General features: G+C 45.5%; 1 protein-coding gene across 2 annotated transcripts in view; it reads left to right on the top strand.

Annotated features, from left to right (window-relative positions):
* PLCD1 (phospholipase C delta 1) overlaps nucleotides 1-23,973 on the top strand; it is a 58,501-nt gene that overhangs the window by 27,304 nt on the left and 7,224 nt on the right. For both annotated transcript variants that reach the window (XM_058801237.1, XM_058801227.1), the window contains exons 4-9: nucleotides 5,112-5,241; nucleotides 9,788-10,016; nucleotides 11,208-11,409; nucleotides 13,230-13,374; nucleotides 14,373-14,522; nucleotides 22,871-23,032. In XM_058801237.1, the coding sequence (XP_058657220.1) occupies nucleotides 5,112-5,241; nucleotides 9,788-10,016; nucleotides 11,208-11,409; nucleotides 13,230-13,374; nucleotides 14,373-14,522; nucleotides 22,871-23,032 (1,018 nt within the window). The remainder of the gene's footprint in view (nucleotides 1-5,111; nucleotides 5,242-9,787; nucleotides 10,017-11,207; nucleotides 11,410-13,229; nucleotides 13,375-14,372; nucleotides 14,523-22,870; nucleotides 23,033-23,973) is intronic.

Raw genomic sequence — 23,973 nt, 5'->3', positions numbered from 1 at the left:
GGCAAGGCATGAAAAGCCCTCACTGTTTACCGTGATTCTCAGTAATACAAGGAGAGGGAACTGATTCTCCTCTTCTCACTGCCAAATTTACTCCAGGGTAGCTCCACTGACTTGAGTGAAATTACTCCTTATTAGCCTCAGCATGAGAGGAAGTTTTGCCCTGAAAAACTAGTTGCTCTAGTGACAATGCAGAGAGCAGAAAGGAAAAGGCACAGAGCAGGAAAGGAGAGTGAATTCATTATGAAATGGAGAGAGGGTGGTTATTGGGTGAAATCCTGGCTCTGTTGAATTCACAGGGAATTCTCCCTGAGGCTGCATTTCACTCAATAAGTTGCTTTGCAAGCAGAGGTCTCATGTATAAAGAGAAGATATCTGTGGGTGGAATTTTTGGGTGGATTTTCTTCAGTCCCTGTGGAGACTCTGACCATGACATCTGAAGCTGTTGGCTGATTTCACCCTGATTTGACAAAGCCACAGTAATGGTAAAATATTAGGTTCCTTTAAGCTTCCCAAAGGGAGATATTCAGCTATCAGAGAGGAAAACAGATACCACTCTTGGGGAGAGAAAGCTGCTTGGGCTTCATGGCCTGTGTGACACCAAACATCAGAGAGGAGGGGAGATGCAAAATCCTCAGCTGGGAAAAACCACAAAGCGGGAGCTCAAATCTGAGAAGGCATCAGGAATGTTGCCCTCAGTTAAGTGGGTTCTCTGCTGGGTAATAATGCACTGATGGAGAAGGAGATGGTGCATAAATGCTGAACTTTTATCAGGCTTTACTCCTCTGTGGATTCTCTGAAGCTTGAGAAGCATTTTCACAGCCACAGTGCTGTTCCCTTAAAGGAATCAGACTCCATTAGTTCTGTTGTGCTTGGGATGTCCTGTTTATCTCCTGCATTATGAATGTCTTTTTTTGGAGGATTTTTCAAGCTCTGGGCTGTAAGGTCACTCCTCAGCCACCCCACAGTGTGTAGGGGAAAATCTGGGCTACAGAAAGTTGTCCCAGGAGCATATCAAGTTAAATATATTGCTGAAAAACTTGCCTGTAAGAAGAGACAAGATTTTTTAAGGGGGGGAAAATAACAATGACATTTGCAAAGGAAGAAAGCTGTAAATTTCCAGCATGGAAAAGTGCCTTTCTGTCTTTGGAAAGCAGAATTGAAGCTAAATAGGGTGGGTAGGCAAACCATATTTCTGGAAGAATAATTACTGTGCAGTGCTGGCGTCCAATCTGGGCTTGTCTCAGGCCATTTAACGTAACCTGGAATTACAGAACAGCATGATTTCTCATTTGAAATTTGATGATGTTTAATTAAAGCCTGGGATTTTAAATTTAGTCTGCCTTCACTGGGTTTGCTTGGCAGCGTGGGCTTGCTCAGATCTTCCTTAAACCTCAGGAGTGTTCTCAGCATCTGTGAGCACAGAGGGGGAAGAGTCAGGGCATGAGAAGTGTTGTGTCCCCTGCCTGTCCCCCATGACTGGAGAGTTGCCTTGCAGGGTATCTTTTTCAGCCTCCCAAACCCTTGCAAAACAAGTAAGGAATGTGCAAGTTTTTGAAAACAAAGATTGAAAGCAAAAAACTCTGCTAGTTTCAGATGGGGCTCGTTCAGTTTGGAATTCAGTGGAGTTGCCTGTGATAGAAAGGGACTGGGATCAGTGTCTTATGTATTTTTCCAGTCCTATATTTCTACACAGATAAAACTCCCACATGCTTTATGAGCATGTCTAATGTTCTTACACACAGAGCTCTGTTTTATTAAGCCTCAGATTCAACCTTGCAGCAGGCTGGCATGTGTAGTTTAGCAAATATTGCAGGTATGTGTGCAGGGAAGGCTTCAGACCAGAAAACACAGAGGACTTTTCATTTGAGCAGGGTGGCACTGTCTGCTTTGGTTCTGGGGTTTATGTGTGAGCTTTTCTTCTGGTTTGAAAGCAATTACCAGAAGTTCTGCAGCATTTCTGTTCTGAGCACACTCATGGGATATCTGCCAGATAGAAACCAGAGGGGGATGACTGAAACTGAGAGAAAGCTGGTAGCCCTGGAGCTGGCACAGCCTTTAAAAGCCAGAGGCTCTCCCTGGATGCACAGAAATGGGAGAAGCTTTCCCAGAGAAATGGGAGCAGCTGCTGCTCAGTGCACTCAGGCCCACAGAGGGGCACAAGGTGAAAGGAATGCCCACAGCCAGGGCTGGAAAATGGTGTTTGTACCAGATGAGAGGACTTCCAGTTGGAGTGTTTTGTTCATCCAGCTCCTCCAACCTCTCCCAAAGCTGAGGGGATGCAGATGCACGGGGAGCTTGGGTGTTTTGGGGGCAGAATGCTGCTGTTCACTGAGATTCCAGTTGTCTGTACCCTCCTTTTTATCTCTTTGCTGCTTGCCCTTGCAGCAAGAGGACCCACTGTGTGTGCCTGGACTTTTCCTGGGCTCTCTGATTTCCGTCCTGCATTTCTCAGCCTCCTGGGAAGGCATCTAAGAGAAAAACATCCTCCATTAACAGGTAGGACCTGGGCATACTCTCTTGCAGATGCATTTACTGCCCACATTTTGCCTTCCAGAGAGGAGTTTGGGTGTGTGCATGACCTCTGGGTGCCCATTATCAGAGGAAATTATGCAGACTTTTAAAGAAATGTGGTTTTTTTGTAGTGGTCAGCACAAAAGCAGTAGTTTCAATGCTCAAGAGTAGTTTCTATCCACCCTTACTGCTCACCTCTGGCTGTGGCAGGCTGGATTTCCTTTTGGCTCACCACAGTTGGGTTTTCCTCCTGCTTGTTGTTTTTAGGGAAGGCTGGGAAGGGGACCTGAGGTGCAGGGTCAGGTGTGAGTGGGTGGCACGAGGGTGACATTCTGACAGTCTGGTGACAGTCTGGTGACAGTGTGACAGACCTTGTCTGGAGCAGAGCTTGTGGAGGCTTGTCTTGGTTTGGAAAGACGGGAGTCTGCTAAGGAAGGCAGGAGCCCCCCCTGAAATGGAGAATGTAAACCCTCCCCACCCCTCCAAATTGCTATAAATTTTAAATAAAGGGGCTCTCAGGCAAAAATATGGAAGCAGGAAATAACAGTTCTTTAATAGGGAAAAGAAAAAAAAAAATAAAAGGATAAAATAACCAATGCAGTACACTAGAACAACACTGACAGAGCCAGAACCCAGCCTGACACCCTGTGGGTCAGGGTGTTGGCAGCAGTCCCATTGGAATTGTGGCTCAGCCCTCCTGCAGTGTCAGGGGTGGTTCTGCTGGAGCAGGGATCCTGTAGAGAAGGATGGATTCTTCCTCTGAAGATCCAGGGGAAGGAGAGGCAGCTGCTGTTCCTCTGGGGAATCCAGTGCAGAAGCCGTGCTGGTGTCTCAAAAACCTCTGGATTATATCTGGGTAGGAATGCTTGGCTCCTCCCTCTGGGCTCACATCTCCCAATGGGATGCTGTAGTTCTTATCAGCCATGCAGTGACATTCAATAGCTGTTATCAGCAGATGTCCCCTCCCGAGGGAGGAGTGATTGTGGTCACTCAAAGAGAGAGATAAGGCAAACTGCCCACTTGACAAAGGTAATCTGCCATACAGATGGTAATGGAAAACAACTTGCATTGCAATCTTCACCAAGAGGTTGTTCCGCACCCCGGGGTAGGTGTGGTGCCAGCACAGCATCCTCTCCTCTCGGGAGCTTCATGATTCAAACTGGGTTTTCTGGGAAGATTCAGGCCAAGCCAGACCCTGGTTCATGGCTCTGGAGTGTCCTTGGGAAATGCAGCCTCTCTTTATTTTGGTTTCCATGTCTAAAGAAGAGGAATATTAATATTACCAGGCTGAGACGGATGTGGGGTGAGGTCATTGCTCAGCACCTGCCAAGATTTTTAAAGTCAGAAAGTTCAACTTTCCATGAGACAAACAATTCTCACTAACAGTTTACAGATATCTCCATCACTGGGAAATACTTCAGTGCAGGGTAGCTCTGGCAAACACTGTTTCAGGGCTATGTTTACAGCCCCTAAGGCTGTTAATGCCCTTTTCTGGGGTCATTTTGAAAGGCCCTGTTTAAATGTTATAGCACTATATGCCTCAGCTGGTTTGGCTGATCCTGAGCTTTACTCTGATTAGCATTCATATTGGGCATTTTTTTGGAAGTTTTTCTGGAATTTGGAAGCATTGTTTCCTATGTGAGACATGGAAGGTTATTATTGGAGATCAAATTCTCACTTTGATCATTATTTTTCCTGTTGAAAAGCAGATATTTTTCTGGATGACCTTTCTTATTTGACAGTAAAACAAATTAGACAGACAGTTCCATGATGCAAAAAGCGGGGTTTTTTTTTTTTGGTGTTTAAAACTGCAGTGTGTCCCAACTGTCTAACATGATTTTAGAGACTGAAAGAAAATAGAAGTCTCAGTTCAAAATATCTGACATCACATTAAGATCATTCTTGTAGCAGCTACTCCTGATCCAGATACGCTGAAGTGATTAAAACCCAAGCTGTTATGAAATATTATCACAGTGCAGCATAGTAACAGACCCTGTGCATTTCATCAGGGGAAGAAGGCAAGACCCACAAAGTTTGGTTTGATTCTACTCACAAGAAATTCTTAGGAGATATTGGTAGAAATCCCTAAAAATATGCTGATGATGAGTTCAAAAATTATTATTGATACTTCTTCTGGAGTTCAGTGTTCACCATGACACACTGAATATTGAGCAAATCCATGACAATGAGTTTACCAAGCTTCTCTTGGGAGCTTTTTTCATTCTTTCCTTTATCCCCTTTTTAACCATCTGGAGCAGAATGTACTTTCTGTCATAAAAGAGAAATCAAACTGTTTCTGGCTGTGGCCAGGAACTCCTACAGGGTAAAGAGAGCTGCTCCAGCCTTGGCCAGATGGTGAAAAGCTTCTCCCAGGTCACCATCAGTTGTATCCCAGCACATTTTTCTCCTGCCAAGGCTCCATTGTGCTCTGTGGGAGCAGGAGGTGAGGTGGTGGCAGCTGCTCAGGGTGATTTGCAGCAGCTGGAGAGGTGGCTCAGAGCCTTTAGGAGAGGATTTCCCCCCTGCCACGTGCAGCAGAAGGTGTTTGGGTGTTCAGGCTAGGCAGTGACCTGGACAGGTTTCCTTACATCGCCCTGCAGCTGGATTCGCACCTGCCTGCGCAAAGCTGACAAAAACAAGGACAACAAGATGAGCCTGAAGGAGCTCAAAGACTTCCTGAAAGAAGTGAACATTGAAGTGGATGACTACCATGCCAAGAAGATTTTCCAGGTAATGGGAGCAAGCAGAAGAAGGGTTTGCTCATTGGTGAGGTCAGGGTGTCCCACAGCTTTCAGCTTGGCTTGGAGACCTCACCTAAAGTGAACTCCTGGTTTCTTTTCCTGTACCAAGGAAGGGCTCTCAGGTTTTGGTGCTCAGTAATTTATTGCCCAGAATAATTGATTCCCACTGAGTTAGGCCAGCACAATGCTTTTGATGAGGGTGTGTTAAGATCTTTATTCATAATCAATGACTAATTCTGCCATGAAGCAGAAAATAAGATGCAAACATGGATAATGCAAGAAAAAGGGAAACAAAATTGAAGTCTCAGGGGTCTCAGGAGTTTTGTGTGCCACAGCTGCATGTCAGTGCCTAAGTCTGGCAGAATTTTGTTTGGTTACAATTGTGAACCCAGATCCTCACCTTCTCAGAGGAGAGGGTTGCAAAATATCAGGTATAAACAAACAAACAAAAAATACAGTACAAATTAAGAAAAAAAACCTTTCCAGATTCATGATAGATACACAACATTGCACCCAAGCCTGGACTAGTCTGATTGATTTAATACTCCCAAGGCACATTTAATCTGGTCAGGGATGTACACTTCTAAATTCTCAAGATTCAGCGTGTTGGCTGAGCCTATCAGAAGATAAGAAAGGGATGAAAATTTCTCAGTTGTTAAGCTTTGGGTTTCTCTCTAGAGAATCCATCCTGCTGAGGTGAGATAAAACATCTGGATAATTTCCAAACTTCCATCCTGTCTGAAGCAGGATTTGAATTAATGTGTGTGCAGTTTCAGAAATGTTTTTTTTCTGATCAGTGGTAAACACGTGGGTGGTTTTGGGCACCAGGCAGGAGTTCTCCTGCTCCTCCATGTGGGCAGGCAGCCTTCCCCAAAGGAGGTCCAAATTTCCTTGTCTTTGCTTTTTAGACATCTCTCTACTCTTCAGGAATCAGGGGGAAGGTCATCAGCACATCTTAAAGAATTTCAGCTCACAAAATATTCCAGTTGTTGCCTTCTTTGGCTGGTGGATTCCATCCCATCCTTTATTCTCAGGAAGGTTCTGGAAGAGTGGAAATAAGGCTGGGAATCCCCTGGTTGAGCTGCATGTGTCCACTGGAAGGAGTTGCCAACACTTCCTTTGCAGTCTGTGCAGGTGAAGCCAGTGGGGAGCAGGGTGTGAATCTCCTCACCCCGAAGGATACATCTCACATATAGGAGATGAAAAATTCCCACATCTTCACACATCAACAACCTGAAAAAAAATCACCATTGTTTTGGGTTTTTTTTTAAATTTTCCTTTTTTTTTGTTTTAGAGGCACAGTCTCCTCTTATTTAATGAACCTCTTCTGCTGTCCCAATAGTTACAAGGGAGCTCCAGGAGAGGAAACTTGATTAAATTAATCCTTTTTGCTTAAAGACTCCAAGTAATTGCTAAACCTTGATTCAGCCCGTGGAAATGCAGGGAATTAGTTGAAGTACCATCATTAAGCAAGTAATTTAAAGTTTCCTGTATAGCCCCTGGAAAGAGAGGCACTTTGGAGGTTAATTCAGATCTCCTGAGGGCTGATTTGCCTCCAGGAAGGGTCTGTCCTGCTCTTAAAGCAATTACATTTTCAGTTTGCATCCTGCCTCAGCCTGGATGGACCAGGGCATTACAGCCCATTAAAGGGTGATCTTTTCTGTCTCACAGAGTTTTTCTTCATTTAGTCACAGGAAGGAAGGGTGAGCAGGGGCTCAAGTGGGGGCTGCAGGGCATGTTCTCACATTATTTTTGCCTTTCCTCTCGTGACTCTGTGTCCACATCCAGGTTTGGGACACTGGAGTAAAACATATTGCAATGCAACCAGAAATGATGCAAAGCTGCTGCCATTGCTCACTTCATTTCAACCTGTACATTCATTCTGATGCATCAGAAAGGTGTTTTTGCTGCCAGGCCAAGGGTCATGCAGGGCTCATGGCTTGTGATGCATACATGGGAGGTAAAACACACTATTTTGGGTTGAGATTCTCTAATTTGGACCTCTTGTAGCCAAAGCAGAAATAACCCACTTTTTTACTGAGCATCTGATCTGTCCTGGAGTTTGACTCTGGTGCTGTTGCCCTGTTTTCATCACAGCCTTTAATGGCAACTAATGAATAAACTTCCCCAGGCACACACCACTTAAAATGCCAGTTTTCTAGGACGAATATCTTGTCATTTTCCCTGTCATGTCTTAAAGAAAAGAACATTTGTAATTCACAACATCCCTGCTGTCTCCACCAGCTGCTTTCCCTCTTTATATTCCTTTTGCAGTTGCTAAGCATCATGCTCAGCTCAGCTTGGGGGATCTGCCAGAGCCACAGAGCAGGATCACAGACATGGGAGGCAGTGAGGGAAAGGCAGTTCTTGAACTCTCAAACCTATTTTGGAGGTGCTTGTAGTACTGAGCGTGTCACAGGTTGTCCCATCCCTGAGATGAGCCTGTAGCTTCTGCCCAGCAGGTTCTGAAGTCAGGACAAGTTGAACTCTGTCACTTCAATTTGTGAAATGCTAGGCATCATGATAATGTTCTTTGGTTTTGTATGTGCTCCTTAAACAGATAGTGAAAGATTTGCAGGGGATGAAAGTCCCTTCTTATCATCTTGGGACACTGCCAAAGCCACTGTGACCATTGCTGAGATCACTGGCAGGGCTAGGCTGAGATTAGTGTGATTACTGGTTAAACTGAGACAGGCATTTTCATCATAAAAGCCAGGAAAATAGCTCTGTCACAGGGGATCAAAGATGGAAAGCAATTTAACTCCTCTGGTTTGACAAGCTGAAGAATTCTGCTAGGAACAAACAACAAAATTAATATCGGGATTTGCCACAGGAAAAAAAAAAAAAAAAAAAGCTGTTTCTGATGAAAAATTGAACCTGGGAGTATTTAAAATAAACTAGAACAGCTTGTTATTGGAAAAGCTGTGTCCTTGATGGAGACACTAACATGTCTATCTCAAGCTCCCCATCTTTCATGGTCAATCAAGTCCTTGGCTGTGGTGCTCTGTCACAGATGGTATCTACTGGAAAAGTTCAAACCCCAGAGGAAGATGGAGAACCTGAATTACAGCTCCTTGTGAGAAGATTATATCTGATTTGAAATCTGTGGGGATTTTGTTACCTGGCAGGTTTTGGATGAGAATGGAAAATTTCCATGCAGAGCTGGATTTTTTCATACCTAAACATGCACATTTGGGGGTTTTAAGTTGTTTTTGATGCCATCTTTGCAAGCAGCCCTACTGTGAGTCTCGACAGCCTCTTGAGGCCTGAGCCACTAAGGTCAAAGGAAGGGTTCTTTTCACTTCCTGCATTTTTGGCTATACTCTCTGTCATTATTTAATAGAATTAATTGTTTACCTTTGTTTCCCCTAAGATTAAGATTCTTTTGACCCTTTATTTGTGCTTGGATTATTTTGAGCTGTCCTGACTGAAGCCCACCAGATGATGGAACTCGAGGCTGTTGCTTTTGAGCTCACTGACAATGTATAAATACTAATAACTGCAATTTTTATGACTATTGGCCTTGCCAGTGAGAACCATTGTCATTGACCACGTACCCCTCACTGGCTGGCCAGTAACTGGATTTTTTCATACCTAAACATGCACATGTTTAGCAGTTGTGAGGGTTTTTGGTTGTTTTTGATGCCATCTTTGCAAACAGCCCTACTGTGAATCTCGACAGCCTCTTGAGGCCTGAGCCACTAAGGTCAAAGGAAGGGTTCTTTTCACTTCCTGCATTTTTGGCTATACTCTCTGTCATTATTTAATAGAACCATTTGTTTCCCCTAAGATTAAGATTCTTTTGACCCTTGATTTGTGCTTGGATTATTTTGAGCTGTCCTGACTGAAGCCCACCAAATTATGGAACTCGAAGCTGGTTCTTTTGAGCACATTGCCAATGTATAAATAACTGTGATTTTTATGACTATTGGCCTTGCCAATGAGAACCATTGTCATTGACCACGTACCCCTCAATGGCTTGCCAGTAACTGGATTTTTTCATACCTAAACATGCACATGTTTATCAGTTGTGGGGGGTTTTAGTTCTTTTTGATGCCATCTTTGCAAACAGCCCTACTGTGAGTCTTGACAGCGTCTTGAGCTCTGAGCCACTAAAGTCAGAGTTCTTTTCACTTCCTGCATTTTTGGCTATACTCTCTATCATTATTGAATGGAATTAATTGTTTCCCTTTGTTCCCCCTGAGATTAAGATTCTTTTGACCCTTTATTTGTGCTTGGATTATTTTGAGCTGTCCTGACTGAAGCCCACCAGATGATGGAACTCGAGGCTGTTGCTTTTGAGCTCACTGACAATGTATAAATACCAATAACACTGACAATGTATAAATACCAATAACTGTAATTTTTATGACTATTGGCCTTGTCAATGAGAACCATTGTCATTGACCACGTGCTGGCCAGTAACTCTCTGCAATTATTTTGTGTTCTGCGTTGTGTAGCCCTGGTGCAGATTACGGCTGGCCTATGCCAGAAGGAAAGAAGGTTTTCACTCCTTCTCCCCTCTACGTTTACAGCACTGTGACAAGTCCAAAACAGAGGCTCTGGAGGATGATGAGATAGAGGAATTTTACAAGATACTGACAGAGAGGAAGGAAATAGACAGCATCTTCCAAGTGTACTCGGACCCAGAGGGGTTCATGTCCTGCCAGAACCTGGTGAGGTTTCTCTATGAGGTGCAGCAGGAAGAAGATGCTGTTGTTGCTGCGCCTGCCTTAATTCAGAGATATGAGCCCAATGAAAGAGGTAAGTTGAAAACCCTGGCTGGTTTGCCTCAAAATCTTGCTTTTATTGATGAACTATGAATTGCATTGCTGTTGCTTTTTTCCCTGCAGTTGTGTGCATTATTTTCTCCCCACAGCTGCTTCTGAAAAACCACTCTCCTAGGGGAGCATTAACATATTTATTTATTAAAATAAAATTGAAGAGAGAGATTTCCTAGCCTCTCCTCTGCTCTCCTCTCCTAGCATCTCTAGGAGGGGAGGGCAGAGGAGAGGCTGGGAAATCTCTCTCTTCAATTTTATTTTGGGTGCACTGAACAGCAGAAGGGGGATTGATACACGTTTGACAAGAGGATGATGAAAACCCCGAGGGAAAGACTCACATGGGTTATTCAGGTGCCCAGACCTCCTATGGCTTTTCAAGGCTGAGAATGGAGCAATATTTATGTTCTCCAGAAGCTGGGGTGGAGGCAGATGTCCTTGATGGTGGGCACCTGTGAAGCCATCTGCAGATGGGATCTCTGAGCAGAGGCCAAAGGGGTGACAGCTGTTCAGGAGGCAGACACTGAGCTGTCTGTCTGCTCAGATTGTGGGTGAATCATCAGTCTGGAGCACCTTGGAGGATGGGTTCCAAGAGCCAACTCAGAATCTTGGGCTGGTTTTCCACTATCCTGATATTCCTTCAGGAGGGGGACAAGGCTTTGCAACTGTCAGGCTTTAGGATTAGGCTGAGATCTAGTTCAGTCCCTCAAAATGGGGAGTAATTTTGTAATTCCTCTTTGCAAATCATGTATTTAGTTGGATAATCTAGACAGGATTTATCTGGCTGTGTTTAGACATCTGACAGCTTCTCTGGGTTGGTGCAAAGAAACCTTGAAATGCTCAAGCAGAGATTTTCATGCTGTAAATCTCTGGAGACAGATGAGGTAAGGTCTGTCTTTGACACTTTTAAGATGTTATCAAGGACAAGGAAAGTGTAATGAAAAGCCACGTAAGTGTCATAAAAATCTGTGCTTGGGAAGGGCTTTGAAAGCATTTTCAGGCAGCTGAAGGTGTCATCCTTGTCTGGAGAACATTGAGGTCTTTGCTTGCACTGAATTCCTGGGGATCACATTTTGCCTCTGGGGTCTCCTGGAGGGCAGCATGGTGAAGGTGGCAGCACAACCTGGTGGCATCTCATTTTCACTGTGGGGTGTTCTGTCTGTTTGTCTGACAGCCAAGAGGGGCAATGCCATGACCAAGGATGGCTTCCTGATGTACCTGCTGTCAGATGAGGGGAACATCTTCAACCCCTCCCACAGGAAAGTTTACCAGGACATGACCCAACCTCTCAGCCACTACCTGGTGTCATCCTCACACAACACCTATCTCATGGAAGACCAGATCACAGGGCCAAGCAGCACCGAGGCCTATATCAGGTAAAGAGAGTGGGTGTTTCTGTGTGTTTGGGAGTTAATCTCTTTCTTTCAGAAGACATAAGTGTCTGTGCTGATGGATGCAAGGATCAAGAAAATTCCCACCAGACCAGGTAATATGGACTGGCCCATGTTTCCAGGGTGAGCTGTTTCCAAACCAGCTCCTTGTCACAGCTCTTTGACCTGAGTCTCATCTGGTGTCCACCTGAGTGTAGATGTATAATTACTGCATTTGGAAGCAGAATAAAATATCTGCAGTCACTGGAGGCTGGAGTACAGCTCCCTGGCCTGGTGTTTTCTAAGCATGATGCTGAGGGGGTGTTGCATTCCCCAAAATATGGCACAAGAGAGTGCAAGGAGCTTACAAGATGGAAAGATTCCTCCTGGGATAGGGCTGCAGGTCTGGGAGAAGCCAAAATGATGCATAGTGCCATGGTGCTTGTGCTCTGTGCTGCCTTTTGGGAGAGGCCCATGGCAGGGACTGTCCCCACAACCATGCTGGGGTTTATTTTGGAGAGTCCTCATTGGAGGTGGAATATGAGCAGGGGGAGTGATCAACAGAATTTACACCTGATGCCTTTTTATCATCTCAGATATTCCCACAGCACCCTTGCACTTTAGGTGTTGTTTAGAGCTTTAGGTGTTGCCTGTGTCTGCCTTTAACAGCATCTGATGTCTCACGGCCAGAGGGGTGCAGTGACCTTTAGTAATTTGCACACCCACAATACATTACTGCCTGTTTTTATCAGGTGAGACAGTGTTTCCTCATGAGCCAGTCAATGGCTGCAGTTCTGCCTTTGTTTATGACTTATTCTCAGGAGCAACCTGACTGGAGTCACAAGGTCAAAAGTGTTGAGAGTGAAATCTGGCACAGGTTACTTCTCAGTAACTCTTTGAATTCATCCTACACAGTCTTAAAATTATAAATGTATGGATTGTAGAAAAAAAAAAATCCCATTATTCTGGAACAGGTTTCCCAGAGATGCTGTGGATGCTCCATCCCTGGAAGTGTTCAAGGCCAGGTTGGGCAGGGCTCTGTCCCTTCCCATGGCAGGGGGTTGGAACTGGATGATCTTTAAGGTCCCTTCCAACCCAAACCATTCTGTGATTCTATTGCAATGAGTTAAAGGAATTGTGTGATCTGAAATGTTTAGGGAATTACTGTAAGAGAGACAAGATCACCTCCTAGATAGATGTGAGGGAATCTACATTTGAAAATAAGTTTAAATGGAAGTATGGATATGTAGAGGGAGGAATTTCACATGGAAATTTAGTCTGTAGACTTGGTTTAGGAAACTGGCCCTCAGCAGTCTCCTCATCCATGGTGGAGTTCCCAAAACTCCCTCCTTGCCTCTCTCCCAGCTCTGAGGATTGATGTCATATCAGATCTAGATGAAGAAATCACATCACCTAAACTTTGTGACCTGGCTTCTAAGGCTGACTGTCATTCTTCCACTGCAGCCTCTCTGGATTTTCTCTTCTCTTCACCATCTTTGGGGAAAGGCTTGGGGCACAGTCATCAGTGTCCTTTCTCATCTGACACTCACTCTATCTTACTCTTTGGATAATTCTACCTTGGACTTTCACTACCTTATTTCTCAGATCCTTCTGTGCTTTCCTTGCTCAGGCTTGAGCTCTCCTTGCTGACACCAATTCCACCTGATCCCATCCTTTATCTCTTTCCTGCTTTTCCAATCTCCTTTCTTCTCCCTTGCTCCTGAACTTCCCTCCAGTGTTCCCAGGCAGTGCCTGTGCCTGATGTAGCCTCACCTGGAGATGGAGCAGAAGGTGTGGAACCCAACCAGTCCCTTCTTTGTTTCCAGAGCCCTGACCAAAGGCTGTCGCTGTGTGGAGCTGGATTGCTGGGACGGCCCCAACTCGGAGCCGGTCATTTATCACGGCTACACCCTCACCTCCAAGATCCTCTTCAGTGATGTCATTAAGGCCATCAAGAACTATGCATTCCAAGTAAGGAGGAGGGACTTTGTCTCATGTTGCACAAGCAGTAGAGCTCTTTCCTCCCAGCAGAGAGCAGAAGCAATGACAGCTTCACCTCATGGGGACAAGAGAAATTCCTGCTCCTTCTGTCTGAGCATCCATGCTCTGCTTCCTGCAGAGATCCATCCCTGGGGTTTTTGGACAGGGAGAGCCCCATCCAAGGATGAGTTTGAACCTGTGCCAGCACAGCTTCATCCTGGACCGTCCTGTGCATTTTCACTACAATGAAAATTATGCTCATAATCTTGAGCATACCTGGTGGGAAACGCCAGCAAGCCCATGATTTGTGTGGCTTTGATGTCTAAGGGTCTGTTTCTTGTTTAGAGGAACCCTTGTGCATGTTTTAGATGTGAAGGGCTGCTTTTATTCTGCTTTAAAAGGGATGAACAGGGCTGGATTCTTGTATGGCAGCAGGCTTCAGAAAATCTTAGGTCTGTCCAGACTCACTGGACTCTGCTGTTTTCCTTCAGTGCACTGGGGAGCTGGTGCCAAGTTTTGTTTGGGCCATAAAGGAGTGACAGTGACAATAATGACAATGCCTTCAGCACACAGAATGACCTGGGGAGCACAGGGAACTAGACCAGGCCTATGCAGGAATGAAAGATTGATATCATTTAAGGGTTTGAGCAAACCCTGTGATTTCAAACCCCCTTCCCAGTTCTTCCTCTGAAGGTGAGTAGGAAGGTGCTCTGGCCCATAGTGGAAAATGGAGGCACAGGGGCTGTGAGAGGCAATCCTGACCCATCCTGGTGCCTTCTCCATTGGACCATCATCTCTGGAAGGCATCAGTACAGATCTGAGTAACTACTTTAACAAATTCCATTTTTAACAAATCCTTGCTTTAGGAGAATATCAGACCCTCCTGTTGACATCCCAGAGACAGCAGCACTGGGGTTCAAACCTGTTGCTGTAGACTGGTGAAAGCACAGGGTTCACTGATGGTGTGTGTTGCTCTCTTGCTGTTCCAGACCTCCCCATACCCTGTCATCATCTCCCTGGAGAACCACTGCAGCGTGGAGCAGCAGAAGGTCATGGCCCAGCACATGACCACCATCCTGCAGGACATGCTCTTGGTCGCCCCGGTCGATGGAAACAAGTCCCAGTTCCCCTCCCCAGAGGTAAGCAAGGCCACTCCAGCACTTTCTGCCTTCTGAGGGTTGGGCAAGAGGGGAAGTTTTTCTTCTTGCTGAGTGCAAAGCTCAAAACTCAAGGGGAAAACCACTGCAAGGAGCCTGAAGGTGTACTAAAAACAAAGTGTCCTGCCATTGAGAGTGTCCTGGGGGAGTTACTGGGAATGGCCTGGGTTGGTGGGGATGGAGTTGTCCATGGACGAAAAAGGGAAGCAGGAATCTGCCTAGAGATGCCCCTTTTATTCCCAGGAATAAAATATTCCCTGGCAGCTGACAGGCTGGGAGCTGAGACCTGGCCTTGCAAGAGGAAAGAGATACACACACTCAACAGTGGTTCACCAGTATAAATCATTAGAAATCATTAGCTGACAGAAAAAACTGGAAATGGAATCTTGATATGGAAAATATGTCTCCAAAACAGGAGCCAAAAGGAAACACTAATCTATTTCCACCCATGTGGTTTGTGCTTGCTTTTCTTTCTTCTTTCTTTCTTTCTTTCTTTCTTTCTTTCTTTCTTTCTTTCTTTCTTTCTTTCTTTCTTTCTTTCTTTCTTTCTTTCTTTCTTTCTTTCTTTCTTTCTTTCTTTCTTTCTTTCTTTCTTTCTTTCTTTCTTTCTTTCTTTCTTTCTTTCTTTCTTTCTTTCTTTCTTTCTTTCTTTCTTTCTTTCTTTCTTTCTTTCTTTCTTTCTTTCTTTCTTTCTTTCTTTCTTTCTTTCTTTCTTTCTTTCTTTCGTCTTTCTTTCTCTCTGTCTTTCTTTCTTTCTCTCTGTCTTTCTCTCTGTCTTTCTCTCTTTCTTGTCAAGTCTTTCTGTCTTTCTTCCTTTCCTTCTGTCTTTCTTTCTGTCTGTCTGTCTGTTTTCCTTAGCACTTAGCAGAAACAGACTCCTGTAGGGTTAGCTGTAGGTTAGTTCCCTTTAAATTGCATTTCTTTGCTCGTTCCCCAAAACTTGGATGAACATGCCTAGTCAGACTTGGAAGGAGTTTGTGGGTGAGATAAAGCTGGCAGTCAGCAGGGGAGAAAGGAGAGGAAAACAATCCACCCAGAATATTTTCTATATTATTTCTCCTTCCTTTATCTCCTTTCTCTTTCTGACTTTCCCCTTTTCTTTAGGAGTGTCATGCCTCGTTTGATGCAATGCCTGGCACAGAGGGAAGCTGCTCTGGGCTGGTCCCTAAGCACCAGGGCAATAAATTAGGATGAATTGTAGTTTTTACTGCTGCTGCTTCAGCAGGACCTTGGCTCTGGCACAGACAAGGTGCCTCCATGGGAGAAGTGACTCTGCCAGGGTGAGGACTCTCCCAGCACAGAGATCAATCTTTGCGGGCTCTCACTGAGCTGGAAAAGCACGTCTTGAGTGTCCCCTTCTGACTTGTTATTTATCCTGGTGCAGGATCAGGAAAAGTGCTGATGGCTTTTCAGCTGATGGCACTGATAGGATGAGAGAAAGGAGAAACACCAAGTGAAGCAATGTGTGATTTGTGAGTGGAAGGGGATGACCCCAGCTTCCCAAAGATGTTTTTTCCATGCCTGTGCTCATCTAACCTGATTGTGATTGCCAAAAAGACACTTGGCCCCAGCTGAACACAGTGCCCAGATCCACCCTAGGGGATGGATTGGGGCTGATCTGCTCCATTGCAGGGATTGATCCATTTAGTTTAAACACAGAAAAATTGCCAATGTTGCAACACCTATCCTTTTCCTTCTGGTACTTTTCCTCTGCCTTCATGCTGTGTGAAGTAGGACAGTGCGAAGGGCTGAAATGCTGATTATTTGGGGGTGTAAAATACATTGAAACTGAAATATGAGGGAAAAAACAAACAAACAAACCAGGAACCTCTTGGCTTTTCCCTCCCTTGTTGACAGGAGGAAACCAGGGACAACAAGGGTATTTTTTATATCAGGAAAAGGGTGGGATCTGCCACTGGGCAAAGGGCTGGAGGTTGTAAACACAAACAGTCGAAGGATTGCTGCCGATTGTGTCAGCAGGGCAAGGTTAGTAATTAAAGCAAGATTGACACGGTTTGGATTGGTGCTAACGATTCACACCACAGCCCGGGGCAGGAATCTGATTTATTCAGCTCCATTCAGGAGCAGCGTTGGGCTACACAGATTATCTAAATACCTCCCCCAGGCTGCTGTCTTTGGGTCCCAGTAGTGAATTATGTGAAAAACCACAGACAGGCAGCACCAGGGTTGGAGGGAGGAGCTGCTGGTGGGTTCTTGTCCTTCTGTCCCATCCCTGATCTTCACAGGGGTGTGCCAGGGCCCCTTGGCCCTGTCCCTACATTCCAGCTAGAAATGCTGCAAAGTCACAGTCCTAGAATGAGACTAAAACTGCTCCCAGTGCTGGAACTATTCAGTGTATCCACGTGTCTGAAACCCCTGCAGTTCTGTGTTCCTGGAATTCCTTGTTTATGAGGGCAGTGGCTTTGGGCATTACCCACACATTTTGTGTCAATGTGGCTTCAGGTCCATCTGCACATCTCTGTTTCTCCATCCTTAGCCCAGTTTGTCTGTGGTGCATCTTCTTGCCTGAAGTTCTTGAGCTGAGTTTCCTTCAATCCTCCAAAACCTCCTTCAGTAATGTGTTTGTTCCCCTTTTCCTGGAGTCTCTCTTCATCCTCTGGTGTCACTCAGTGCTGGTGCAACACCTCAGTTTGCAGCTGAAGGACAAGCACAGATGGAGATGTGACACCAGTTAGTGCATCTGATTCTCCTCAGGAATGTGAACATGTTATTCCTCACAGCTTCCAGAAGTCTGCAGAGGTGGATATCCTGGTGAGGAAAATTAATCCACAAACACCAGAAGTTTATGTCCAAAAAGGAGACAGAGGAGTCCTTTTACTTTATTTGAATAAAGGGAGAGGCCATGGGGCATTCCTCTGGGATCTCTCAAATTTTTGGAGATCCCTTCTAATCCCGATTTCCTGGCAGCATTTCCCTTCTCTCTTTCCTCATTTCTGAGGTACTTGAGAGGTACAGACTTCCCAATACACCTGATACCAGAGATTCCCCTCTAATGTAAAACCCTCCCTTTTAATTTTTAATTCTTATGGAATTTAGGGATTTTTCTTCTCCATTGTTTCTTTCATCTTTCAATGTCTAATTTCATTTATCAGCAAACCTAAAGGTTATTTGTAAAAGCAAATATCTTTTTCCATTCGTCAATCAGTGGAATCCTTCCCATTTTTTTTTTTATCTCCTAGTGCTAGTTTTATCTACCACAGCTTGTTTGTAAAGACAAATCCATGATTCTTCTCATCCTCATCCTGAGGGTGGGATGTCAGTGCTGACCCTGTGTATCCATGTACCTCACTTAGGGCTCCTTTGGAGAAACAGTCTGAGGAGTTGGAGGTGTGGTCAGCCTCCTCCTCCTCAGTGTTTGTCCAGAGGAGGAATCACACCCTGGGACTGTTTGGTTTTCTCTGTTGACTCTAAAGGAGGTGCTGAAGCCACAGAAAGTTTGCTGAGATGGATCACTTTACAAATCCTCCATTCCCACTGAGGTGAAAACTGCAGCTCTCAGGGTGCTCCTAGGGGCAGGAAGCTTTCAGGTGGGATAAATCTCTGTATGCATGACTTTTAAAATCCTCTGCTCATTACAGCTCTGCTGCTTCTGATAAAGTCAGTGTTTCCTTTAAGATGGTTTCCATATCCCAGTGTTGTCAGAACCGTTTCACCTGCAGAGCTGAGCTTGTTCAGTGTGCACTGGAAGAGGTGGGAGAGCAGATGAGCTCCACTTCAGGGGGACCAAGGAATGCCATTCATAGGGCAAGAGCTGCATCTGCTCCAGCAGCCCCTCCACTGTGTGTTCTCAGTGCAGTCCAATGTCCTTGTAGCCCTTCCTGAGGTTGTACTTCACCTTGGGCTTCCCACAGACAGCTGGAATGGCTTTATGGTCCACTTGGAGAATGTTTATTGGGTATTTCAGCTATTGCTTCCTCCTAAGACAAGGGATCTGCTCAGCAGAGCTGAATTGATGAGCTGAGTGTGTTTTGCCTCAGGCCAGAAATACTTAATATCACATGAAGGGGAACCAGGAGAGATGGAGCAAAGGCACTGTGTATTTGTGACTGTCTATATCAGCTTATTGAAAACCTCAGTAAAGAAGATAAACTTGCAGATTTAGGATTTTACTTCCTCTGCAGGGGGAATTCACTGCAGTGCTGCTACAGGATAGCAGCTTTTGCAGGAAATTGGGATGAAAATGCCTCTCTTTGGGGTGAGACTCACCCTTTTTTTTGACAAATAAGCAAATGGATCTCCTCTGAGTTAGGTGGCACATGGCCTGCTCTCCCTTGTAGGCATAGGAGCAGTGCCCATGGGGAGCATCTGCCCCATATCCAAGGTTTCCCAGAGGAACCAGAGGCTGGATAGGATAAACAGCAGCACTGAGGACCTGCTGCTGCAGCCCTGGAATGGGTTGTGGTGAGGAGACACAGAGGAGGATGTATTGCTGTGCCTTCCCTCGTGATGTTCTTCAGCCCTGTAGGGTTGGTCTGTGCCAGGAATTGCACCTCCCACTTGTGTGCAGGCTGAATGGGAGTGATGCCTTGAGAAGGCTGGCCTAGAACAGAGCCTACACAGAGCTAAAGAGTAAGTTAGGTATTTATTAAATGGCCTCAATGGATCCACCCTGGGCAGCACAAGAGCCCAGCCCAAAGTGAACCAAAATGGTCCCAAAATGCACGAGCGCTCCCGGGCTCTCTCCCTGGGATCAGTTCTGCTCCATTTGCACCTTGCAGTTCATTGTCCCATTCCAGCTTTAGCCCATGAAGTCCCATCCTTGTTTTCTGTCTTCAGTTCACGTTGTTGGTGCTCTTGGGCCTGAAACTTGTATTGGTTGTCCTTGGTTCCCACCAAGAGCAGGAATTGTTTTGTCTCCCTACTCTATGCAGAGAGCCCACCATCCCCTAAAATGAAGCTCAGAACTACACACTAAAGCAGCACAGAATCTGGAAAACATGGAAGCTAAAACTTAAGGCATCATTTTCCCCCTTCAGGGGCTTGACAAGATTTAAAAAGGTTAATTACCTGCTGGTAATTAAGAATCAAGTGGGCTGACCCAAATACCTTATCCCTACTTCTCCACTGCTGAGCTGTTTGGGGAGGCAGTAACATTTCTTGCGGGGCATTAGAAAGCAGAGGAAGATAAAACATTAAACACCAGGATGGATAATATACTAAATACCAGGATGGTATCTGCAGCCTGCAGGGGACAAGAGGGGCTGCTCTCAGCTTCTCCTGATGCTTTGCCAAGGCTGACCTAGAACAGAGACTAGATAGAGTTAAATTATAAAATAGGGATTTCTAAAAAGGCCCCCATGGATGCACCTTGGGTAGCACCAGAGCCCAGCCAGGGCTGCACCCAAGATGAACCAAAATGGCCCCAAAATGCACGAGCGCTCCCGGGGTCTCTCCCTGGGATCAGCTCTGCTCCATTTGCACCTTGCAGTTCATTGTCCCATTCCAGCTTTAGCCCAGGCAGTCCCACCCTGCTTGTTTTTCTCTCTCCAGCCCACGGTGTTTGTGCTCCTGGGCTGAGATTTGGGTCATTTGTCCTTGGTGCCCAGCTGGAGCAGGAATTGTTTTGTCTCCCTGCTCTGTGCACAGAGCTCACCATGCCCTGATGTGAAGCTCAGAACTGCACACTAAAGCAGCACAGAATCTGAAAAATAGAAAAGCTAAAACTTTTAGGCATCACTCCTTACTGTCCCCAATGCAATCCTTCCAGGCTTCTCCATCCCAAGTGCTGAGCTGAGCCCAAAAGCTCACCCAGAACTGGATTTTGTGGTGGAAGAACAGAGCAGAGCTGGGTGTTGAGGCAGGAGGGTGGAACATGAGAGCAGCAGGCTGAAGTCAGGCTCTGAAGCTGAGCCAGCTCATCTCCCAGCCATGGATGTGGAAAAGCAGAGCACAGCCCTGCCTGGGAGGGGGCGGTGGGGACGGGGAGGAGGACATTGCTGTGCTCTGAGTGCTCCTTTTGAGTGACAGGGAAAGTGCCCCACTGTGAACAGCCCATTTATAGCTGAATAAAAATGCTCTCAGCTGCTGCCTCAGGGGCCAGGGTTGGATTTCTGCTCAAGCCCAGCTTCACTCACAGCTTGGCCAGGTGGTGAGGAGTGGGGCTGCTCTCTGTAAGGACATGATGCAATTTGCCTGAACCCACAAAGGGTGCAAAAGGGGGAATTGTGTCCTTTGAAAAAGATTCAAATTTCCCCTGTGTTCTTTCATAAAAGATTCTTGGTTTTTCACAGTCCTCTCATTTGAATGTGGTGGGGTTTTGTTGCTTTTACTGCTGCAGAAAGGGTAAATATAGGGTTGCTGAGGAAAGGGGAACGTGCTACACAGACTGAGGGGCTGTACTGCCTAATTCCAAGATAGCATTTTTCTGGAATAACTCATACCCTCCAAAGCCAGGAGTACCAAACACATCCAGGTGGCAGCAAATCTCCTGTTCCTGGAAGCTGCCAGGCGTGGTGGTGCTCTTGATTTTGAGGCATAACCCACACACCTGGAGATCACCCCCAGTCACCTTTCCCAATACTTCTCCCTGCTCCAAACATTGCTGTTGCCTTGTCTGGGCTCTGTCATCCCTGCCCAGGCTCCAGCCTTCCTCCCACAGCCAGGGCTTGTGCAAAGGATACACCAGTGGTCAGGGGTTGTGGATTCTTTGCTTCTTTTTTTGCCAAGGTCAGGATTAAATGTGTGAGATGGTATTTCTTGTTCAGATTCAGATGTTTATCAGTTCTTATCTGTGTCACAGTCTCACAAACCCCGAGTTCTGCAGCACTGCACTCCAACAAACTAAAAATGGAGCCCCATCTCTCTCTACAAGGCCTTTGAAGGATAAACTGTCCAATTAAGAAATGACACCTAAATTATTTTTACTTTTAACCCAATAACCAACCACACATGGCTGCAATGGGGACTTTTTTATCCAATTACACAAAACCACCCAAACCCGTGGAGAAGAAGGTGAAGGAGAAGATGAAGAAGACGAAGAAGATGAAGAAGGTGAAGACGAAGAAGGAGACAGAGGAGGAGGAGAAGACGAAGGAGGAGAAGAAGAAGAGGAAGGAGAAGAAGAAGATGATGAAGGAGAAGAAGGAGAAGAAGAAGAAGAAGAAGAAGAAGAAGAAGAAGAAGAAGAAGAAGAAGAAGAAGAAGAAGAAGAACCAGCCTCCACCCCAAACCTCCATCTTGCTTTATATCTATTACTGTGTTCTAAACCCTGAAACTCAAAGTTTCCCACCCTGTGATATCACACACTTCTATCCAAACTCCACACCCACAATCCCAGTTCTATCATTCTATTTTGGAAGCTTCTCCACAGCCTCAGGTCAATGCAGTGTTCTCCTGGGGGCCAGTGCCTGGCAGCACAGAAATCTGAAATTCTCACCAGCCAGGGCTACAACAAGGGCTTTCATGTGCACCTTGAAAGAGGCTGGAGAGAATTAATTCAGCTCCCTGGACTCGCTGTGCACCCAGCTGTGGTGCACTGGCCCATGCTGCTGGCTGTGCTCAGTGTTCTACCATCAGAGCAGGGGCAGGACAAGCTGTTCCTGAAGAGGAGGCAGCTTTGGAGAGGGTCTGGGAAATCCTCCTGAGACTGTCAGCACCCTAAGGCTTCGCCTACAAAATGCCAAATGTAATAAAATTCCGTGTCTGCTGTGCAGAACTTACTGGAGCTCCATCCACATTAAAATGTCTGTGGAGCAGAGGCTGCAGTGCCTCAGTCCCTGTTGGATCTCAAACAGTTTCCAGAGTTTGAGATCCAGATTCCAGAGTTCCAGTGCACAGGTTTATAACCACACACTGCAGAGTGAGCGGTGATTCATAAATTTATTAATAATTTTTTTTAATATATAATATATATAATTTTATTAAATAAATTATAATTAATAAATGTATTAAATAACAGGCTACACAGAGGGGTAAAAATGGTGCCACAAATTTCTTCCAGCAGCCCAGACCTCCAGGCTCAGCCTTGTTTGCTGAGCAACATTTCAGTCATGGCGGGGGGGAAAAGTCTATTTTAATTGTCTTTAACAGCGCAACTGTTTGGGTTGTCTGGTTGAGGGGATGGTCAGGTCTATAGCAGAGGGGAATCACTGAGCTCTCTGGGGTTTTCATGGCTTGTGGTCTCAGAGGCTGGGCAGGGCCCCAGTGTAAAAATAGACTTATTTTTACCTGACTTATTATCACTTTATTATTACCTTTGTGTAATAACCAGTCACTGATGCAACTGTCAAAGCACTGGTTACTGAGGGACTTTTTCAGGATGGGCCAGAACCTTCTCTAATCAGGTATTTTGTCCCATTTTCCTTGTGCAGCAATTGAAAGGGAAGATCCTGGTGAAAGGCAAGAAGCTGAGCAGGCAGGAGGACCCCACCAATGGGAACAACAACCTGGAGGCTGAGGATGTCTCTGATGAAGATGAAGCAGCTGAAATTGAAGATGAATCTGTGAAGACCAAGGTAGAGCAGAAGGGAAAGGTGAGTGAAAGAAGAAATCACTGAGAAATCACTTTTTTTAGGTGGGTTTTGTACCACACCTAAAAAAATAAATAAAGAAAAGCAGTTGAAATACAAATTTTCATGTGCTCCCAGCCAAGACAGGTCTCAGTGTGGTTTCAGCTACTCAGCTGGGGATATGTAAGGGTGAATTGTTGAAATTGCTGGGGCTGAGGATCCTGGTGCTTGCCCAGCTTAATGATCTCTGTCCCAAGCACAAACAGAGATCTTGCAGAGCCAGCCAAGCACAAAGCTTGGCTTCTTTCTCTAAAATGAGACTGGATGACCTTGCAGCAAGGGCAGACTGTGGAAGCAGTGGAAAGGCACATGTTCATTCTCTGTCTTATTTCCAGAAATCTGTTTGTCATGGGACAGTCATGACTTTGGCTTTTCCAGTCACATTTTGGGATATGCCTGCAGCCTCTCTGGCTGTTTGTTTCTGACATGGAGGAGGCAGGGAGGGAGGGAGGATCTATGGGGAAGGGGTGGCCAGTTACTAAAGCAATTTGTATGATGATTGCTGGAAGGAAAAGGCTGACCTTTACACAAGTGTTCTGCCCCTTCATGTGAGGAAATGGATTTTTCCAGCGTGCAGGTCCTTGTGAAGACCATATCTGTCACAGGGTGGCTTCACAGGTGACACAGACATTCAGCCCCACTGAAGGCAAAGATGTTTGGTGTTACCTCTGTATCAGGACTGACCTACATTTCCCTTTGATGAGCTGCTGACTCTTTGCAGTTCTTATTTATTTCTCTGATCTCTTGTCAGTAATGTGTACATGATTTTGACATTCTGACATCTTTTGACTTTCTTTTCTTGCCCTTGATGGGAGCTGGGGACTCTCACTTGCACCAATGAATGTGGCTGTGGAGTTAGAGTCATCAAAGCATTGTGACAACTTCCTAATTCAAGGGGAAAAAAA

The sequence above is a fragment of the Ammospiza caudacuta genome, chromosome 1 (genome assembly GCF_027887145.1).
Source record: "Ammospiza caudacuta isolate bAmmCau1 chromosome 1, bAmmCau1.pri, whole genome shotgun sequence".
NCBI classification, from domain to species: Eukaryota; Metazoa; Chordata; class Aves; order Passeriformes; family Passerellidae; genus Ammospiza; species Ammospiza caudacuta.
Note: the sequence above shows the minus strand (reverse complement) of the source record. Positions and strands in the feature narration are given on the sequence as shown.